Source organism: Fragaria vesca, linkage group LG2, assembly GCF_000184155.1.
Source record: "Fragaria vesca subsp. vesca linkage group LG2, FraVesHawaii_1.0, whole genome shotgun sequence".
In the NCBI taxonomy this organism is placed as follows: Eukaryota; Viridiplantae; Streptophyta; class Magnoliopsida; order Rosales; family Rosaceae; genus Fragaria; species Fragaria vesca.
In genome coordinates, this window is record NC_020492.1 from 18,586,166 (window position 1) to 18,607,182 (window position 21,017).

Below are 21,017 nucleotides of genomic sequence, written 5' to 3' on the forward strand. Positions count from 1 at the left end.
GTTTTTGAATTGTCAGTTCTTTGTGATGTCGATGTAGCTCTCGTCATGTTTTCTCCAACCGGGAGACTCAGTCTCTTCTCCGGTAATAAAAGATGTTACAATCTAGCTAACATTATTATACTCTTACTAAGTTTATATTTATTAGTTTCTTGAGTTTATCATCTTTGTTAGCTATAATTGTTTTTCTTTGTTTTAAAGTATTGAAGACATTTTAACACGATATGTTAACTTTTTAAGACACGAGCGAGGATGGTAAGTCATTATTTGTTAAATCCTAGATTATGATATAACATATATGTGACTAATTTTTACCTTGATGTTGTGATGCATATTTTCCACCCAATTATATCAAAGTCTTCATAATGAAGAGGTAAGCATTAATTACTCAAAGTCACATATATGTATTTTGATTGTATTGTAGTAAAAAAATATGTTCAGTTTCTTCGCAGCATTTTCAAAAAGCTAAACATCGATAAAATGTTTCAGACAATCAAGTATTGGTTCTATTTTCTTAATATCATATCATAATTTTATAAATTTGATGCTTTTTTTGAACTGCCCATTACTATCTTGTTGTAGTAATAACTCTTTATTTAGTGTTAATATTCTAATAACATGTTGTCACTACAGCCCAGTGAGTGGAGATTCTGAACATGTGAAGGTATATATTTTATGTTTACTTCAATCACTTGAATTTAAAAGCTTATTCTTTTTTGTTGCTTTTGTTGAAACAGCGTATATTGGAGTTGGTTGAATTCTTTGTGCAAAGAGTTCGTATGAACATTTGTGCGTGTGTTGGTTGTAACTACTTATCAATGACAGGAGATTCAACAAGAAATCCTAAAATGCAAGTCTCAGATGGAAGAAGTGAAAAATCGACTCAGGTGTATTAAGTGCTTCGTTTCCTACTACTTAGTTATAAGATCAAATATAATTTATAAATGTATCAATAATTTTATACATTTTACTTAATAATTTTATACATTTTACTTATTAATTATGGATAGAATATTTGAGGTGATCTCTCTAAGATCACAACACTGCCTGAGGTTGAGATGCATGAGCAGATTCTCAAGAAAACTCTTAATCGTCTACATATGCGCAAGGTATATTTAATCAATATAAATATGTATATTAACCGTCTTTGATGTGATCAAGTCTAATTTTCACGAACTTATGTTAAACAGAAAGCTCTAGAGGCATTTGATATTTCTTCTACTAAAGTAGTACAACCACAAGTCATTGACATAAACTTTTGCTAATTAATTACAAAGAGACATGTCTAATTCTAAACTTACGAAAATTTGATATGTTTTATTGTGTTTATAAATAGGTTCATTTTCCTCCAAATGTAGATGAACCTGTAGTTTCACCAGGAAGTTGTACTACTCAACCCACTTATTTGGATTCTGAAGTTGAGATTCTAAATTTCTTGAGTGCAAATGACTTGCTTCCTCTCAGGTGATTGATGGATGATACATAATAGGACACCAAAACTTTATTTATAATTAATTCAATGATTTGTCTAATTTGGTAAATTTTGTGCTTGCAGTGATGATCAAGTGCTCCAACCAACTACAACTGTTACTCCAAATAAATTTGAGAGCGGAAATAACAATAGTAGATCAGTATTGCCGCCAGTGCAACAACAATCTCTTGAAATCAAACAAGGGACTAATGTCAACTTGTTACAGTGGAATCAATTGCATCCGACAGGTACTAGCCTAAAAATTTGGTTTCGTCGAGTAAATATATCTAATTTTGCTAATTATAAGTATAGTCATGCACTTGACAAGTAAACATAATTAGTTTATTTATTAATGTTTTTCGTGAAGCCAGTAATAAGTACAACATCGAAGATTGATTACTGATGAAATCATGAAATTATGTGTGTGATGTTCTCCGCTCATATTTTATTATAAACAAGTAAATACGTATTTATTTTCCACGCATGTTTCTGTAAAAGTAAAAAAAAACTGATAACTGATGAAATTATTATAATTGGCAGGAGATGATGTATCTTTTCCTCCTTCACAGCAAGGAGCAGACGATATGTCTGAATTGTTCAATCCACCACATCAACTATGATATGTCTATATGTATGCGTTGTATTATATACCAGGGTCCCTGGATTTACTTCTTCTTCACAATATATTCCTTGGTTTCCTTCGAAATGTTTCTTAAGTCACTGTAAAATGTATCCATGAGATAGATATATAATTGGCAAACAACGTTGGCCAACAACTTATAGATGATTTTTCTCAGTTGGAGATTAAAGGTGAGGCTTTAAATGTTATAAACACCCTGCATGATCAAAGTGTTGATTTGACTCATTTGAATAATGAAGGTCATCTGTTGGATGAGTATAAGCCTTTTGCTCCACGTCATTTTCTTATTGTACACAATTGCTCATCGTCTGGCAAGAAGTACCTTACAGCTTTTTACTCTCTTTTGTTTTGAGCATTCTGGCTACATCAAACTACAGTCCTACAGACTTCGTCTATGAAGTCTAGCTGGACAGGGTTTCCTTCCTACTTCGGGGATTGTTGGCATTGCAATCTTCAAGGATGGTTTTACTAATTTGTGTACACCATCATTGTTTTTAGCTCGATAATGAGACGTTACTTGAACTAATTTGAAAAACATGTACGGATGGTTGTTCTTTGGCAGAGAGTCTGAAAATTTGTTAAAATAAATTGAAGCACAACTCAGGGCTACGACTTGGTCGTTCACAGTGGTAGGCTAAGATTTTTTTAAAAACTTGAACGAATTGGAAAACAACCTGGGCAACAACCTGGGCTAAAAACATGTCATCAGCAAAGTTGCTTTGAGAGTTACAGAACTGAAGACAAAGGCAGCATAAATCTCTGCTTGGAATGAACTCTTGGTAATTAGATGCAAGAAAGATCAAAATCATCAAATGAATTGAAGTTACTATTGTGTGATTATTAACTCAAGTAAAAGTGAAGGCAGAATTAAAACCACAGGTCATTGAGAAAAGAGTATTCAGTTTTTACAGCAAAATCCGAGAGTAATTGAAACATGTTGCATATTGCTCCATATTGTCAAGTCGAAGACTCAGCTCCGGTTTCGGAAAAAGACGGATACTCGGCTCCGGTCTCAGATAAAGAAGCATTGGTTGCAGAGTTTTGTGCTTCTGATAGCTTTGCTTGGCGTTCGGCATGTTCTCTTTCACACTGAGTGATCCCCATAATGATATCAAGCATGGTACCAGTTGTGCCAAAGAACACAAGTGGCCCTAAAGATTTCCTTTTTATCCCCACCGGAATTGCTAGCAAAGCCCCTGCTACTGAGAATACCCAAGTACCCAATGCGCTGCAGATGAATCATGTTCAATAAAACTTACATTGGTAAGAGTAAAACAGGATATACTAAATATGGCAAAGATTGTAAGATTCTATATATGATCCCAAACAGAGCATCATAGCTAGTGCGTCTTGTATAATGAACTTAACTTGCTGAGTTGAAGCTAATTGGTGTACTGATTAAGTCAAATAATATTCAGAATGTATTAGTCCATAAAGCTAATTCAGTATCTATAGTCATAAATGTAGGCAAGACTTAACATGTTTCATGAAAAATCAGGGATCAGTGAGAAGATCAGAAGCACCAATCTCCTTGAGATAATAAAAAGATGTAACCGTGTAACCAAAGAAAGCACATTAGCTATGGACATGGAATCCAAAGACTCAGGATATTGATGCGCGCATTTGCCAAAACAGTTTAGAATGCTTGAACAAGTTTCAGTAGATTAGTCTAAATCTTCCCAGCTATAAATATCACAAAACGATTTCTGCCTGATCTACAAGTATCCAAGTTCCGGTTCATAACAACAGTTTACAAAATATCGATCAATCTGTGAGCTCCGAGGTCCAGAAAAGTTTGTTTAACTCTCTCAAAACTTCATTTTCTATGACATTCTTTTCGACAACCGCCCACCAATATGCACAACATTACAACGACTAATCTGTGGAACACTTATGCAGAGGTTAAAGAGTGTCTGAAACTACAACTAAGACTCATTCTTTCACACCCTTCTCTCATTCAATACAATTTCCTAAGAACCAGAATTGAGTACACTAAAGAATGGCAAGCATTTCAAAATCAGTGCAGTAACTGCTGTTCTCAATTTCCCAAACTCTAAATCCAAAACACATTAACAATAACATGGCAAGAAAAAATTAAACTCACTTGGCAACAGTGCAATCCTCAAGCTGCTTAACCTCCTGGCTCCCCATTCCTCTAAACTAAGCTCCAGTACTTGCAATCCACTTCAACCCTGTTTCCCCAATTTTGATACACACAAACCATTTACATCACACCAAGCTTAGTTTTTGATTCTGGGAAATTTCTCAAAATTAAGATATAGACCAATTCAAATCAACAAAACCCAATATGGTCGGAAAAAGATGCTCACCTGATCGGAGACACGGCGAGAAGAGCTCCACACTCGAAAAGAGTAAGACTTTGATTTCGGTGCCCTGAAACTCTCCTTACTCTCATTCTCCCGGTCGGGTCGGGTCGGGTCGGTTATTTAATATAAAAAAGCCCATATTATATATGGGTGCCTTTTCTTTTTCTGGGGAAGAGAAAGCAAAAGTGAAAGAGGAGAGGGATGATGAAAGGTGTGGGAGGACCGCTTCTGTGCATAGGCGATCTGCTGAGCGACGTGGGGGAATCAGATGCTTCAACTCCACCGCAACAGCATGAGCCCTCGGCTTCTTCTCCTGCTATTTCCAGCCCAACTCAGAACCCAGAGCTTACCAAGTTGTTCCAGGTTTTCTGCAATCTCATTCCCCATTGGTTCTTATTTCTGTGAATCATGATTACAATGTTGTGTTTGGAAATTGAGTACCCATTAGCAAAAAGGGAAGTAATTTGGACTTAGAGTTGCAGAATAGTTATATGGGAATTTGTTTTCATTATGTAAAATGTGTGCATTGTATGAATTTGTTGTAAAGGTTTGTCCTTTGGGTAATTGGCTCACATTGTTTTGCTCCATTTGTTATTTTTGTGTCCAGGAGAACTATGAGCAGCTGAATGAGGCGCTTGCCTGTACTGACCACTCATGGGCAGGTCTTACTTTGAAGGTGATGAGTTATCTTTTTTTAGGATATGAATGATATATTTTACATATTGATCCTGACTGGGATGATTAGTGCACCCCACTCTCAGAACTCACATTGTTGCAAATGCATCTCTGCGTCTGAATATTTGAGGCTCTCACATTGTCAATCTGTTATTGAAGTGCTGCTTTACTTGATGCAATTAATTCCATGGACTTGTTGGATGGCAGGTCCATATTTTTTCTATAGAAGTTATCACTATTGTGTCTTGTTGATTGCTTGGTTGAGAAAATTTTGTTTAAATTTCATAAGATTTCCTTGACAATGATTGATTGTTTATAGTTGTGATTATCCATTTGAGATACAGCGGAGTGATGAATACAATGGACATGTTTTGGAAACTATCAGAGATTTTTATCATTTTTCATTTGTGAAGAGTATTTAGTAAAATTGTACAGTGGTGTGTAGGGTAAGAATTCACAAACACTGAGGCTTCTGAATATATTGTATAGACTCTGATTGTCTTTATTGCAGCTGTGCGGTGCTCTGGAAACTGCAAACAAGTTAGTTCAGACAACCAACTCAAATGTCACGTTGTTGTCAGAGAAGGTTGGAGATCTTGAGAGAGTTATCAAGAGGGCGGATTCTGCCATAGCAGCAGCAAGGATTGTCCATGCCTCACTTAATGAAAAAGAGGGTTCACTTATTGGCAATCAAAATGGCAACTGATCTGTGTTTCATCCTGAACAGGTTAGTTATGATTCAGAGGAGAAGTGAAAATTACCAACTCTTAGGAATTGTGATGCTCCCTTCAGTATTAGATATTGACATTCCTTATTTTTGTTAATATAATGTAAAAGATATTTACAAGACAAAATTCATTGTAGCATGAGTCTGAGCTGCTTTTCCTGATTAATTGTTTAAAATACCCTTTCGATCTAAAGAGGCTAAATGCAACATCAACAGGAACAAATATGATTTAAGTCTAGTCTTTGTACAGAAAAATGAGATTTTGATTATTTAAATTAGTGAACTAGTGTTGTGATATTGAAAGATACACTTTTTGTGAAATAATTAACAGAGCCCTCTGTCTTGAATGACTTGTAGAACTGAGCCTCGTTTCTACAGTTTAAGATTGTTTTACACAGAGAAACCTGTTAAATAGGGCATCTCTTTTAGAATGTTTCCTTACGATTTAGTAGGATAGAGGATTCATGGCCTCATTAACATAGAAAATTGATGCAATCAATTGATAACCTAGATAGCTATTGTTTTATTTTCTGGGTCTTTAAAGCACATACGCTAATATGGGTTATTGAGTCATGGCATCTCCTTCTCATATCAAATATCTGTTTCCTAGCTTAAAGCTAAAACCCATAAGCTAAATTTCTTTTTGCAGTACTATCGTGGGCTTTTACAAGGTGACTCTAGTCCACTTTGACATTCTCAATGAGGTTTATATTTTATCCCAAATCTAGGAGTTCTCCAATCAAAATCCAACCTGTATAGGATAGGATATTTTGGATCTAGAATAAAAACCCGCCCACCACAGGTCCACATATAGGTAATTTACCAAAATAATGTATTTGATAGATATGATGACATATCATTTATAAGTTAGCTCTTATCTAAGGTGATCATATGCATGCTTCTTGTATCATCAGATCAGGATGGTATTTACCTGGATCATGGGGCGCCAACCCAGCTGGGGTAAGGGACACTGCTACCCAGCTAGGGCGCCAGCTTAGGAGTTGGAATCTTTTTTAAGTATGGAAGCTTGTTTCTTTAAGGAAAATTCACCTGAATGGAGGGTGAGATGAATATCCTGGTTGGTTCACTCAGTTCCAATAGCCATGGCGTCACCAGATGAAGAAGACAACACTATCAACAACCCTCCATTTGCGTCTGTAATCAAAGTGGAATAGTTTGCATGTACTTAAATAATAAGGTCACTATCCTTTGTCCCCTAGAGAACTCCCAAATTGCTGGCTTTCGAAACTCTTAGAAACTAATTTAAAATCTAACAACATAAACAACTACATGATTCTCGCCAAATAATACAATTTGGTACCCATCACACCCCGTCACTACCTCATCAGTTGTTATTTAGTTAATGTATCTGAACTCTGAAGCTGTAACATCACTGCCTCTCAAACTCAAGCTTTCGTTTACTCTTGTTCATGTCCATTGATATAGTCCTAGTCTTGAACACAAGAAGCCGGGCAAGTCGTGGAACTAAAGCTCGCTCTCCACGTGGAGGATACACACACTCTCCTAGTCCTTAGACTTGGTGATGCTTATTCCTAACCTTGGCTACCTAGCTCTACATGCCTCATGTATTTTAATTGACATTAGTACTTGGTCTCAGTTCAGGAGCTAAAATTGTTCTACGACTAGGTGTCTAATATAGGACCAGCAAGTTCATCTTTGAGATATAATATTGGCAAGATTGCCATAAACATCATCATGCTGTTGAGATGTCCTGCTCATCTTCATATACTGCTGAAAGTTGAAAGACACTATAAGCCAAAGTGATTTTGGTTTTGGTTAACTACCACTTGCAAATAACAGCAAGTTACCTACATTATGAAATTTCCCAAAGGTTTACTAGATTTGTAGGTTTACTAGACTCAGCGACTCACAATAGGCATCATTTTAGTGGGGTGGTTGCCAAGTTAATTTGTAGGCTTACTAGTCATTTTAAAATTTGTAGGCTTACTAGTCATTTTAAAAAGGATTTTCTAGAGTTAGAACCCCGACTTTGGAGCTATGTTTTTAGCATAAGAAGTCAAGATGGTACAGTAGAGCCATTGCTTTCAGTTCCAACAGTTTAATCTACCACAGAAATTGTACTGCCGACCTCTTATGTTCTTGCTCATACCTTATTAAACTGATAAGAGATTTCGTATGATTATTTATACCTTTAACAAGTACAAAAGGAAAAGATATTTTAGCTTTCTTACTTCAGTAGTTGAATTTAATTAATTCGTTAGTTTCAGAGCAAAGTATCTGATGGCAAAGACGATGAGAAAAACAAAGGAGTGGGAGTTGCCGAGTTCCATATTGTCATCTTTCGTATTCCGTCCAACAACCACAGAATGTTGCCATGATTTGTCATCTCTGATTTAGTCATTTATAAATCCTTTTATATTTGTTGCAACACTAGATTATCACTTCCAGAAATTAAAAAAAAGTGACATATCTGCCATCCTTTAACAAGTTTAATAACATCCAATATATGCGGATAAATTGAGATCCCAAAAAATATATCAGAAGGAAAAGAAATGCACCGTGCTAGTTTTTTTTTTACTTTAGCCTAATAAAATGCAGAGCTTGAAAGCATAAGTAGAAATTGTGATCTCCTTGTTTTAGGAGGAAGAATTGTTTAAAGTTTAAACGTTTCTTCTTTTTCAGTTTTTGACAAGTGCAACTGTATAAATATCACAGTGTTAATGTTTATCACTACATGATGCAGTTGCAGTGTGTAATATCTGGATTTATTCTATACTACATTTTGTCTTCCAACTAAATTATAAGATGTTATGCGCAACAGAGCATTTTATGAAATATTTATACCAAATAAATAAAAATTTGTTTATACAGTACAGTGATCAAGCACCCAGCTGCTTATGTGCACCTAGCTATATATATTTTGGCTTAGATATGCATGTGAGATTCTTAATCCAATTTCCCTTAGTTTTGATAATAACCATAAATCCTATACATCTTAAGAACTTGGACCGTGTTGGTTCTAGTTCATCAGGTCGCCCCATGTATAGGAAGATGGTTGGTATTGTGAGGCACTGAAACCCTTGCATTAACAATTTTACAGGCAATGCATGCTGCTATTTGCTGGTGTGCTTCCAGTAGAGTAATTTCACGATTTTCACGTTGTCAACTTTGGACCGGAATCTAATGCAGCTATTTTAGAGAAGGGAATCTCTCTCGTTTCTGCAATTCAAATTTTGCAGCAGACTAAGAATCACATCTCTCGCTTGGTAAATATATATGTTAGGTATACAGAGCTGTTGGATACCTAACATACTATATGTTTAAGACCCAGCTGCATGGGATTAGTGACTTGATTAATATTTAATTTTCAACTAAGTAAGCATTGAATTGGATTATGAATCGTTAATATCTTATCTATATCAACCCCTAGATCAAGCAGTCAAGCTAGCCATTTCAGAGACAGAAAGACTTGCTGTGGCGACGAGTACATTATATAAGGTTTTAAAAATACCTAATAGAGAGTGTACTCGTCTCCACAATAGACGATTTGTACTCGTCTCCAACGAAATCCCAAAACATACAACTCGTCTCCAACGAAATCCCAAAACATACGATATGATCGTATGCTTTGGGATTTCTTTCCAACTTCAAAAGTCTTATTACTACATAGCTAGATATATAATATCTAATGGATGGATGCTCATCATCAGACTGTGCATATTAATTAGTTTTTCCTATCAACCGAAACACTTTTTGTATATCGTCTAAGGGATATTGCAGGACGTGGCATGCATGGTTAGGGTTTTTCCAAAACCACGACTTGTGATGCATACAGAAAAAAGCAGCTGATACCTTAACGTAATGTCATAATGAAAATACCAAGATAAGTATTGTTAACTTCAAAAATCAAACCATGAAACCATCACAAAGTTTGTCTTTAACAATCGGGCAAAAATATGGTGAACATTTCATATTCGCTTCGTTTTAATTTTTTCCTATGTTTTGTTTTTACGGTAAATGTTGCAATACAGAAGCAAAGCAAAAGAAACATGAACAAGAAGCCCTCATGGGGGAGCTGATGAGACAGCAGTAGACTGCGGAATATGAAGGAGGTGGATTTTTGAACCCAGTACTCGCTATAAGTCAGCTGCAGCTAGCATTTGCTTCCCTACTAATTCAAGGCCAGTTGATCTGTAAATTAAAGAAGAAGAAATATCGCGCATTCTTTTCAATTCAGTTTGGCCATGCACTCTGGATATGATATATATTAGTTAAATTTGTGATGGCTAGGAGCTGGTTGTTCGCAACTATCCCACAAAATGGATGAACTACCTTGATAAGAGCATAGAAGTAGGGTTCGGTAACTCAATTTTTGTCTAGTCCTTGACCTCACCATCACTAAATTGGACTTTAAATGAGCAAAATTTGTGAGTCTAGATATTATATATTGAATTTGTTGCCATTAGATTTTTATTAAATTGGAAGAAGAAGGTGGTGAGCCGGCCAAATATACAATTAGCTAGTGATACCACTTGTTCTTTCATCATTAACTAAAACAAACTATTTAATTTAGGTATTATTGATAGTTAGCCCATCAAATTACTATAGTACGTGCCATATCCACATACTCCAGCTTCTTCCTCTTCTGGGGATGCATCCTATCACGGATGAGGTCAGCAAGTTTTAACTAGGGTTTCAATAATACTAACTCGATCTAATTAAAAAGATGTAGAAGCGCACGTTAGCGGGTCAAGTTTTTGTAATTATGTTGTTACTCTTGTTAATGTATGCTACTATAAACTATATGTCCAAAACAAACGGAACCCCACATTGTAATCAGTAATTGCAATTTTCAACTATAAACTAACAGATCGAGACCAAGCATATATGAGGAAATTAACAACTTTGTCATGGTACCAGTTTAACCCGTTAATTAGTATTAGTGTATTACAAAGCACGTCTTTCTATTGGTTAAGGAATTAAATAGGAAAAATACAGACAAGGAGTAAAACAAGTTGAAGTTCCCGAATGTTGTATTGTAGTTTAATCCCACCAGCTTGCGCTTATGATCTGCAGTACCCTAATCTGACTCACTATATAGAGCCTAATTCCATCATTGAATATATATATAGATATATATATATATATATATATATAAATATATCATCACCCGTGATTAGCTTAATCACAACTTAATCATGGTTAATTATATGTTATCTGTATTTGAGCTGGCTCGCTGTGGATCGATTGGTCTGTAACAAGATCTTGATTCTCGATCTCAACTGTAACATACATGTACACACTAGCAAAAAAGTTCCTCACCGACCAGGAAAAGGAATCAAAAACCGTATAAATTAGGATTAAGAACCTCTCCTCAGGATTCTATACTCCCATATATCTAATTTTAATCTCCGACCCTGCTATATCTCAAAACATAAGAAACTGTTGTATAAAATGAAACTTACCCATTGATTTCCTTTACATTCTCCAAATGACCAAATACCTTTACATTCTCCAAATGACCAAATATCAGGTCTATTTATCTTGTAATATCTGTTTAAGAGATTTTCATTTTATGTAAAATACATAGAAGCATATGCCTATGAATATCAGACTGATATTAGAAGACCATGCATAGTCTGTTAAACTGTTAAAAATTAGTTCTCACTTAATCAGTCCCTTCTGTTTACTTTTAATGCCGTAAATGTATAAGGGAACACACAATAAGATCGAGCATATGAAAAACTAGAAACATATGAAGAATAAGAGCGCTCAAAGGTCCTAAAAAAAAGAGAGGGAGTCCTCAAAGGTTGACGTAGAACGAGAGGGTAGTGTCCCAATTAATCAAATTTTGCCACCTCTGTGTGAAAAGAACCAACAATTAGATGGCACACATGTACTACCGGTGTACCTAAAGCAATATAATGAACGGGGAATCTTATGCCATTGGTAAACCAACGGAGAATCTCCGTTTCTTAATCTCTAATTGCTAAGCATGTTCGGGTGCATATTATATTCTGAATGTTTTTAATTACGGGAGTTGAGTTGACATCATCAATTAAGTTGTAAGCCAGTAGATAATTCCGTATACAACCAAATTTTGTGGGACGTGGCCAATAATAGAGGTGCTTTTGACTTGGATTAATGTATCTGGCTTTACAACGTTGCTCTCGTCACCTATGCAATCCCGTTCTTCATATTAAATCTGTAACATGTACGTTTGTGAAAGTACGTATTATTGGCTGATCAATTTATATAGAAGAAGAAAAGAAACTAAAAAACGAATCATAAAACCAAGTTGCATTGCAATTTGCATAGCAGAAATCATATGGATGAACATTTCTCACACACAAGCTAGGTTATCTTTTCGGTTCAAATATAATACCAACTTATACCATACTGTTAATCTTACACAGTACTAGCTACTAGACTATATTACTGATACATTAAAACACAAACTTACGCTATACAAATATCTAAATTATTAATTTTCAATTTAATAACTGAACGTAGGGTTGAACCTCCTAGCCAGTGGCGTAGCCAGACATCTCACTTAGAATGGTCAAATTTGATTAACTAAAAAATTAAATTATTTTCAGTCACTCTTTAGCAACAACACAATTTTGCTTAAAAGAATGACGCAAACTTAATTTCAACAATATTTTTGTTCTATCATTATCATCTCAAATAAAGTTTAGATTAGAATTTCATGCACGATAAATATTGGAAAAAAATATGTTACTTTTTCTTTTATTTGAGAGATAATGCATGTTCATGTATGGTAAACATTAATGTGTTGTTTCGATTTAGTAAGGTAAAAAACCCTTAACACAATTTGTATTGTATTAAGTATATGAATAGTATAAATTTTTATTTCATTTCATTATTGTTGAAGAATATTTAAGACTAATTAAGAATTTATTAGAGAAGAATGGTCAATTTATATTTTATTTCCACTAATATCCAATATAAATGAAGGCTAATTACTCTTTTTGAAAATTTGAGAGGGTTCAATTGAACCTTTTGCCCCCTAGCTAGCTACGCCACTGCTCCTAACCAGGTACCTTCCAAAACCTTTTCAAAAATGTTGGGAAGCTAGGGTTCTAGCAGTTGGAGAGTGAGCTTTCAAATATAAGGTATTGCTGTAGACCTAAACTATGAGTCTTCTTTTTTCGGTATTGTGTGTGTGGTGGGGGGGGGGGCACTAGATTGCTAGTAGTATATCCTTGTTCTGATCAGAATGAATCTTAATAGGTTGTGTTACGCTCGCCACGCATGGTTCTGCGATCTCGCCGTGGTTCTTAATAGGTTAAGCTTCCTCTAGTGTTGCATTATTTGGACCGTGGGAGCTTGGAAGGTGCGGATGTTCTTGATTCGGTTCCAAGTGCATAACTAATGAGTGATTTTGGGTTGGTTTCGCCTTTGGGGCAATGGCAGCAGACTCTCGGCCCTCTGCGTCATCGGCCAAATGTACTGTTATACTATTTATCGATCTCATTGACCTGTTTTCTCTGCCGTCCAACTGTCCAAGTAGAAGGTATTGGCGTCTCAGAGAACTGTTCCTGCCTCTCTTTCTGAAACATGCCGGCCGGGATTAGATTAGAGAATTGGTAGCCAATCAATGACACCTACTTCCTAATTAGAGAATATTAATTATTATTATTTTCTTTTTCACCCCGTAATTTTCTGCTGTCATGGCCTTTCTATTTCTATTCTTTATGCCTGAAGGCTGAAGCTTTCGCAAGTTTCCTATTTAGGTTTGTACTTGGTCCAATCCTTCTTTCTACATCTGGAAATGTCACTATCTATGTCAAAGGATTGATTGCGTGCCCAGCTGACTTTAGATGTTTGCTTATTTATTTATATTGCTGATGCAGTCATCTACTATAATACTAGCCGTCGATCAAGTTGACTTTCATTTGGCCGGCTGTTATCATTCTCATGAGGGACTTGGGGATTGGAAACATTAACGAACTCCCAGACCTAGGCCGAGCAAACCCAGTTTTTCATTTTGACAATCAGTGCATGCCTTTTCTTGATCACTTTCTTCTTTCACCATGACAAGATTAAATTACATATCCTCAAGTCTATATATTAGAATAATTTTTTTTTTAGTTAACAGGAGCTAGATAGAGCAGAGTGCTCTCCTATCTCAAATTTACTAATAACAAAAAGAGATTACAATCAAGTTTGATGATACTAAAGTCAGTACCCGAAAACACCAAACAAAAGACATCAAACTACACTATCAAGCAAATCAATAAAAACAAAAGTTTAGGATACCGAACTTATCTCGTTGGTACATGCCCTGAATGAAGTGGAGAGGTTCATCCCACAAGATAATGCAGACATCAACATACTCATCTTGACAAGAGTATCTGCCACCTGATTACCTTTCCTTAAGATAAGAGAAAATCGAAAATTAGAATTCTTAATTTGTCAATTGATCAAGTTCCCTTATTTCGTTGTTACCATCACATATTTCTTATCATCAATCGGTGACTGCCTTGCACATACATACACAACTTTATGGATAATCACTAACACTTGGAAAAGAAAAAAAATTCACCCTAAAAAGAAAAGTTAATGACTCTAATTTGAGGTATATATAACGTCGTCGAGAAGGCACCTTGACCCTAAAATATTAGTAAAGAGGCTATCATGATCAAATCCCCTCTATGGCTCTATGCTAATTTCAGAGACAAACCATCCGTGTAAAATTTCCTAGCCTAGGGCAACTCTTTGTCTTATTTTGTGGTGACTATCAATTATTGTGAAGCAAATACGCTGTTGTTCCGTGCCAATTTAGGTTAACTATACAGAAAATTAATCATGTTACCAGTGACACATAAATTATAATGTATGCTGAGGCTTTACTATATATAACCCAAGGATAGATTTTCTCGATCGATAGGATCCAAGAATTGCAATGTATGCAGGGGCATGGTTTTCCAAAATACATGAAAATGGGTTTGGCAATCATATATATCTAGCTTAGATGTGAATCAATGGTACCCAGTCCTACCCCTTATGTGCGCTGTGTGCAGCAAGTGATTTTCATCCCCCAATCACGTACTTATGACCTAGCATGCTGCACTATTGAAGCCCTTGGTGTGATCCAAGTCCGAAGTCCCAGCCAAAGACACAGATCGAGGCATTCTCAAAAGCATAATTGGTAAATGAAAGTGAATGAAAGTGAGAAGTTATTACTGGGTAGAGATCCACTAATCAAGCTTCATTCCCTCTCGATCTCTTTGATTAATCCAAATTAACCAACATTAACCCAAGTACGTACGTACGTCCATCTCAATCTCACAGTCGACCCTCTCAAACTGATGAATAAGTAAGTTGAAAAGAGCCGGTCAAGCCGGCGAGGGGAACTGACGTGTCGCAGGTCAGTCAAACTTACCTTGAGAATTTTTCGAAGGCTTTGGAATAGCTCAATCGTAAATGCCATAGACAAAGGTGGTGTTACAGTAGTCGACTGTTACTGCTTGAGATCGAGTGTGTTGTTGTATATATGAATGCGGTTAAAGCTTTGTCCAAAACCCCTCTTCAGCAGCGGAGCTTTCACTTTGATGATTTCTACGAGAATTTAAGTGGTCGCTCTCCTATAGTTGCACTAGAGTCATTGGATGTCGGGAGCTTAGTTTGCTATCAAGTACTTGTTCTTTCCCTTATATTTACTTCTTTCCATGAATGTATTGATCATTTTCATTACTTCCCCAACTTTGATTCATCACTTTGGAGCTAGAGTGCTCTCGTTTGAAAATGCATCTGTTTGTAGATACGTGATTGTAGAAAAGTAATATGAGCATCCACATTCCAAATCAATTAGCAATATAATAAAAGTGTCAACATATGTGGTTTATCTAGTATTGCTCTTATGTTTATAGTTGCGTTATGTTATTCAACTTCGTTGAAAATTCGAAATGGGCAACACCTACACATGCAAGAGACTGGAAATGCATCTGGCAGTAAAGATCCGTATTGTTCGTAAGCAAGATTGCATTATGTCTTCCTTGTAATGTGTCGCACTGTTGTCGAAGTTTGAAGCAAAAGAAAATGTTCTCGTTTCTCTCATATAATACTAACTAGCTCGTTGAACTCTGTTGACCAAAAATAATACTAGCTAGAGTACACTCGTGTACACGTTTTTGGTATGCTTGGGTCATGAAAGAATCAATTTTCTATGTTAAATATCGAAAGAACTAAAATGAGAAATTTTGTCTGGTAGAACAACTAATGGAAAGAACATGAAATACTAGCTAGAGCACACTCGTTTTCACGTTTTTGGTATGCTTGGGTCATAAAAGAATTATGTTCCTTGTTATCAGAAACTAAAATGATAATTTTCTTTTATCTAGTAGAGCATCTAACTTATTCTAACGGAAACAACATAGAAGTTACTGAATAAGAAAAATAGAAAATGAGAATAATTAAAAAATAATAAGAAACTGACTGCGACCACTAGAGAGTTAAAAATGGAACAAGCTAATTAACCATGGTGTTGGGAGCTCATTTTGCTACTGATCTTCGATCTCAACCTTGAACAACTTACACAATCAATGAGAAGTATATATGCTCATGTAGGAGTCAGGTGGAAATGAAGATATTTACGCGTCAGAAAATTCTAGTATATCATATAATTACATACATTTGCAGATATTTACGCGTCAAGAAATTCTAGTATATCATATAATTACACACATTTGCAATAGGTATGTCATACCATATGATATGATAGATAAACTCTTATGCATTGATGTTTTTGCAAATGTTAAACTTCACTATTCAACATTTACTAGGAGCAACTGGTCGGGAAAGAAGTTGTACGTATCTCCGGCCGACTCGAACGTACTCTGCAGTTACCTATTCCAATTTGAAATCAAAACAACTACTCATGAATTGATTAATCAAATTAATAATTCCAACTCCATCCCTTGTTTATTTTTTTTATCTAGGTTGGTTTTTCTGAAGCTGGTTTACGCTGCTAGCCTATCAGCCTATGCATGAACGTATGAAGAAAAAGAAAGAAAGAGTTCCCAGTTAATTAATTAATCAAACTAATAATTAGCCTCATTCAAATACCTTAAAACACTAGGGGCCTGAGTGTAAACTGTTAAGTGTTTAACTTATTTTAAACACAATTAAGGAAGTCTGATTACGATCCGGAGTGTATAAAACCCAACTCATCATCAGTAGTTGATCCCATCTAAGTTGGTTTAACTCTTAATAAAATCTTCTCCTGCAAACACCACTGTCTCTTTGCTCCAGCCTTCTGTAGCTACCACCATTACTGAATAATATTTCCGAAGACACCTCAAAAGTTACTAAGCCAATTCCAAAACCGCATGACAGAGTTCCTCATGCTAAGCTCAGCTATGGAGCTTGAGCTCGACGACCTCGACGTCGACCTCTCCGGCTGCAGCACTGAAACTACAAGCACCACCAACACGGCCATTTCCCCTGACCAGTGGTACGACTGGTCTCCCGTCGTCGACTGGGAGGCTCTAGCTCCCATTGACCACCTCGCCGGCGGTGGAGACTTTCACGAGCTTTTCGAGTCCATGATGGAGGGCGGTGAGAGGGACTCGCTGTCGTCCGAGCTCGTTGAGGAAACGTCAAACTCGTGTTACACCACGACGTCTTCGCAGTCGACGGAGGTGACGATGCTGGACGAAGGCGCGGCATCGAACAGCGAGGATACGAAGGGGCTGAGATTGGTGCATCTATTGATGGCGGCGGCGGAGGCGCTCACCGGCGCCAACAAGAGCCGAGATCTGGCTCGTGTGATATTGGTTCGGCTCAAAGAGTTGGTCTCCCCAACTGACGGTACTAACATGGAGAGGCTCGCGGCGTATTTTACCGAGGCGCTTCAGGGTTTGCTAGAAGGCGCCGGGGGCGTCAGCCACTCCAAGCATTTGATCGGAAACGGGTCCCACCGCGACCACGGCCACCACCCCACGGACGTGATCGCGGCGTTTCAGCTACTACAGGACATGTCGCCCTATGTTAAGTTCGGCCACTTCACGGCCAATCAGGCCATCTTGGAGGCTGTGGTCCATGACAGGAGGGTCCACATAGTCGACTATGACATCATGGAGGGTATCCAATGGGCGTCCTTGATGCAGGCCTTGGTGTCCAGGAAGGATGGCCCACCTACCCCACATCTTAGGATCACGGCTTTGTCGCGAGGCGGCAGCGGCCGGAGGTCGATCGGGACCGTCCAGGAGACCGGTCGTCGTCTGACGGCGTTTGCCACTTCCATTGGTCAACCGTTTTCGTTTCACCAATGTAGGTTGGATTCGGACGAGACATTTCGACCCTCTGCTCTAAAGTTGGTTAAGGGCGAGGCCTTGGTAATCAACTGCATGCTAAACCTTCCACACTTCAGTTACCGATCCCCTGATTCGATTGCTTCCTTTTTATCTGGAGCTAAGACACTAAACCCTAGACTGGTAGCCTTGGTTGAAGAAGAGGTTAGGCCAGCGGGAGATGGAGGCTTCGTGGCTCGGTTCATGGACTCATTGTATCACTATTCGGCTGTCTATGACTCTCTCGAGGCCGGCTTTCCAATGCAGAGCCGGGCTCGAGCATTAGTTGAGAGAGTGTTCTTGGGACCTCGAATTGCCGGGTCATTGGCTCGTATCTATCGAGCCCACGGGGAAGTAGGTTGCTCTTGGTGGGAGTGGTTAAGTGCGGAGGGGTTTAAGCCAACGCCAATAAGCTTTGCTAATCATTGTCAGGCAAAGCTTTTGTTGGGTCTTTTCAATGATGGTTATAGGGTGGAGGAGGTGGCATATCATAGGTTGGTTTTAGGTTGGAAATCAAGGTCCTTACTATCAGCTTCCATTTGGACTTCTCCCCCGGAATCTGATGTTGCTAATTAGTATCTTCAAGTTTCCTATATATATTTTCCCAATTAGTTACAAGTTCCAGGAATATGGTTTCCAGTTTGTGACGTATCAGGGGAGTTTGAACCAATAGTTGGTCAAGATTGTAACCAGACACAATTTTTGGATTTCGTTTCAAGCCATTGCAGTTGAGCTGTTTTAGGCGTGGTGTCTACCTCATTGTGTTATTTTAGGACTTTTAGTTTTCAAGAAAAACTAGGATGGTCTTTCTCTGGAGAATAATCCGTCTCAAGAGTGTTTGCATATAAATAAATCAAGTTACCCCAAGCTTATGAAGGTGGAAGACGAGATCTAAAACTTAATGATGAGGTTTCCTAGCTTCCAAAACTTTTGCTAATACAAGTACAAATTTTGCAAGCTATACATTCATTTTATACTCAAACGTACTAACATATATAGTAAATTCATCATGACTCGAGTATGATGAAGATAATGTTATCTTAGTTAGTTGTTTATACGGCTATGAGTGGTAAAAAATTGAAGTGCATAAGTCTTTGTGACCAATCACTGAAAAGAACGTACAAAAGTTTCTCCCTCCTAAAGTACTACCAACATTCTCTATGTCTAGCGACTATGCTCATTAGAAAATTTCCCTTCTCATAATTTATCACTTCATGATGGTTTCCCTATTCCATTTTTTAAACTTTTACCATTGACTATAAAGCTCGTGATCTTTCACTTTCACACTAGCACCAGAACCCTCTCGTTTGTTTGTACTTCCAATTTTAATTTGGACTTCAACCTACAAATTGTTGAAGAAAGTAAAAGGGAATAGAGAGAGAAAAGAACACAAAAAACAACTAGTGTTTTACCAAGAACGTACTAAACAATAAGTAAGCATTAAGAAGAGTTTAATTAGGAGATGCAAGATTGAAGAAGAGTTTTAAGAAACCAACAGGGAGCAGCTTCTCCCAGTCTTCTTCCAGATCGACTTCTCTTGATCATTGATGCGCCTAATTCCCGGCCTCTACTATTACCAGAAGTATAATCTTTTTTGCCTGCTCACAAAGCAATCAAAGATCACGAGTCAAAACTTGAAAAAGGGTTGAAACTTAAAAGACAAAGATTTGAACATATATGCAGAACAACCCCAATAAATTAATTCAAGCTCAGATCATATTCTGTGTGTATCTCGAATTCTATATCGATATAAGTGTTCAGTTGCAAGTTTCCCAGTTAATCCAGACTTGGAAACAATGAACAGGCTGTTGGTTGTTGACACATATCCATCTCCTCCATGTGTAATCCATCCTTAAATCCTTAATTAAGGGACGCAGAAGTTTATTCTTAAGAATATGCATTTAACAACGAATTCAGTTTTGTAGTTTCATAATCTAAGTTCGTAGATGACAAAAATAGCTTGAGATGCTCTATTTCCCCAACTTAAGAACCCCCATATTATATATAAACACAATACTTAAGCATGTTATTAGACGTCACCAAAACCGGTTCTGTCGACAACTGCTCAGAGCCTCGGACACCTTTGCTACCGCAACCTTAATAAATTAACAATTACAATTAGGGCATAGTTGCTAATTAAATAACATAGGAATTGACCTTATATATGGATCAGATTCTCAGAATGCTTATTTAGAAAACCCTCCTTTAGGAAAGCCCCTTAATAGTGATACGATAATGAAAACCATTGAGTTCGGAGAACCAATCCGATCATAGTGTTGATAATGAATGATTCCTAATATAATGCTTAATGGTAGATCCACAAAGGACTCAAACCAAGTTGCAAGGTAACTGAGCTCAAATGGCATGGTTCGTTCTTCTTTCATGCAAGATGCGAGACCGAAAACCTGTGTGTGCAAGAGCACATAGACCTAAGTTAAACGAGAAATTGATCAGTTGACAACTTGACATGTTATTTGTTATTGAGATATTTAACCACTTCATATTCTTTAAATTCTACAACGATCAATTTACTCTATAAATCTAAGAACAACATCTCGGGGCACTCTAATTCGAATTTCGACACCATAAAGTAGTTGGAAGATTTCCACTTTGTACTTTGTTTTGTGTTTGTAGAAACCATGAGCTAAATATTTACTGATATATGCTTTTCTTCTGAGTTTAGTTACATATCTCTTCTTCTAGAAGTTCCAAAGTAAAATCTTTCATGCATATAGCTAAGTCTTCTCCTCTAGTCTGTCTTGTACCTCACAACACATATCTATTCTCAATTTTCAAAACTGACAAAGTTCCCCAACAGGGTTCAAACAAAATGAACTGCCTGCCTGCTACATGCCCAATGTTACCATGTTCTCTCTCTCTC

The 21,017-nt window shown here is 37.0% G+C and overlaps 3 protein-coding genes across 4 annotated transcripts; 2 read left to right on the forward strand and 1 right to left on the reverse strand.

Annotated features, from left to right (window-relative positions):
* Positions 1–2,870: 2,870 nt before the first annotated feature.
* Positions 2,871–4,530, reverse strand: LOC101298188. Its single transcript, XM_004290796.1, has 3 exons — positions 4,439–4,530; positions 4,213–4,300; positions 2,871–3,336 (listed from the first exon to the last, which is right to left on the reverse strand). Exons 2-3 carry the CDS (start codon positions 4,257–4,259, stop codon positions 3,066–3,068), a joined length of 318 nt encoding a protein of 105 aa, XP_004290844.1. The 5' UTR covers positions 4,260–4,300; positions 4,439–4,530; the 3' UTR covers positions 2,871–3,065.
* Positions 4,531–4,606: 76 nt separating this feature from the next.
* Positions 4,607–6,859, forward strand: LOC101297687. 2 transcript variants are annotated; one of them, XM_004290795.1, is made up of 4 exons: positions 4,607–4,798; positions 5,043–5,111; positions 5,622–5,837; positions 6,752–6,859. In XM_004290795.1, exons 1-3 carry the CDS (start codon positions 4,637–4,639, stop codon positions 5,814–5,816), a joined length of 426 nt encoding a protein of 141 aa, XP_004290843.1. In that variant the 5' UTR covers positions 4,607–4,636; the 3' UTR covers positions 5,817–5,837; positions 6,752–6,859. The 2 variants fall into 2 exon arrangements, with proteins under 2 accessions (XP_004290843.1, XP_004290842.1); XM_004290794.1 differs by lacking the exon at positions 6,752–6,859 and having other exon boundaries at positions 5,622–6,030.
* A 10,344-nt stretch (positions 6,860–17,203) lies between these two features.
* LOC101296461 (nodulation-signaling pathway 2 protein-like) lies at positions 17,204–18,712 on the forward strand. The gene has a single exon (XM_004292635.1). It carries the CDS (start codon positions 17,204–17,206, stop codon positions 18,710–18,712), a length of 1,509 nt encoding a protein of 502 aa, XP_004292683.1.
* The last annotated feature ends 2,305 nt before the right edge of the window (positions 18,713–21,017 follow it).

Coding starts and splice junctions, on each gene's coding strand:
- LOC101298188 (XM_004290796.1), bottom strand. CDS start 4,259: ATGGGGAGCCAGGAGGTTAAGCAGCTTGAGGATTGCACTGTTGCCAA. Junction 3,337..4,212: donor GAGGATTGCACTGTTGCCAA/GTGAGTTTAATT, acceptor ATTCATCTGCAG/CGCATTGGGTACTTGGGTAT.
- LOC101297687 (XM_004290795.1), top strand. CDS start 4,637: ATGATGAAAGGTGTGGGAGGACCGCTTCTGTGCATAGGCGATCTGCTG. Junction 4,799..5,042: donor AGCTTACCAAGTTGTTCCAG/GTTTTCTGCAAT, acceptor TTTTGTGTCCAG/GAGAACTATGAGCAGCTGAA. Junction 5,112..5,621: donor GGGCAGGTCTTACTTTGAAG/GTGATGAGTTAT, acceptor TCTTTATTGCAG/CTGTGCGGTGCTCTGGAAAC.
- LOC101296461 (XM_004292635.1), top strand. CDS start 17,204: ATGGAGCTTGAGCTCGACGACCTCGACGTCGACCTCTCCGGCTGCAGC.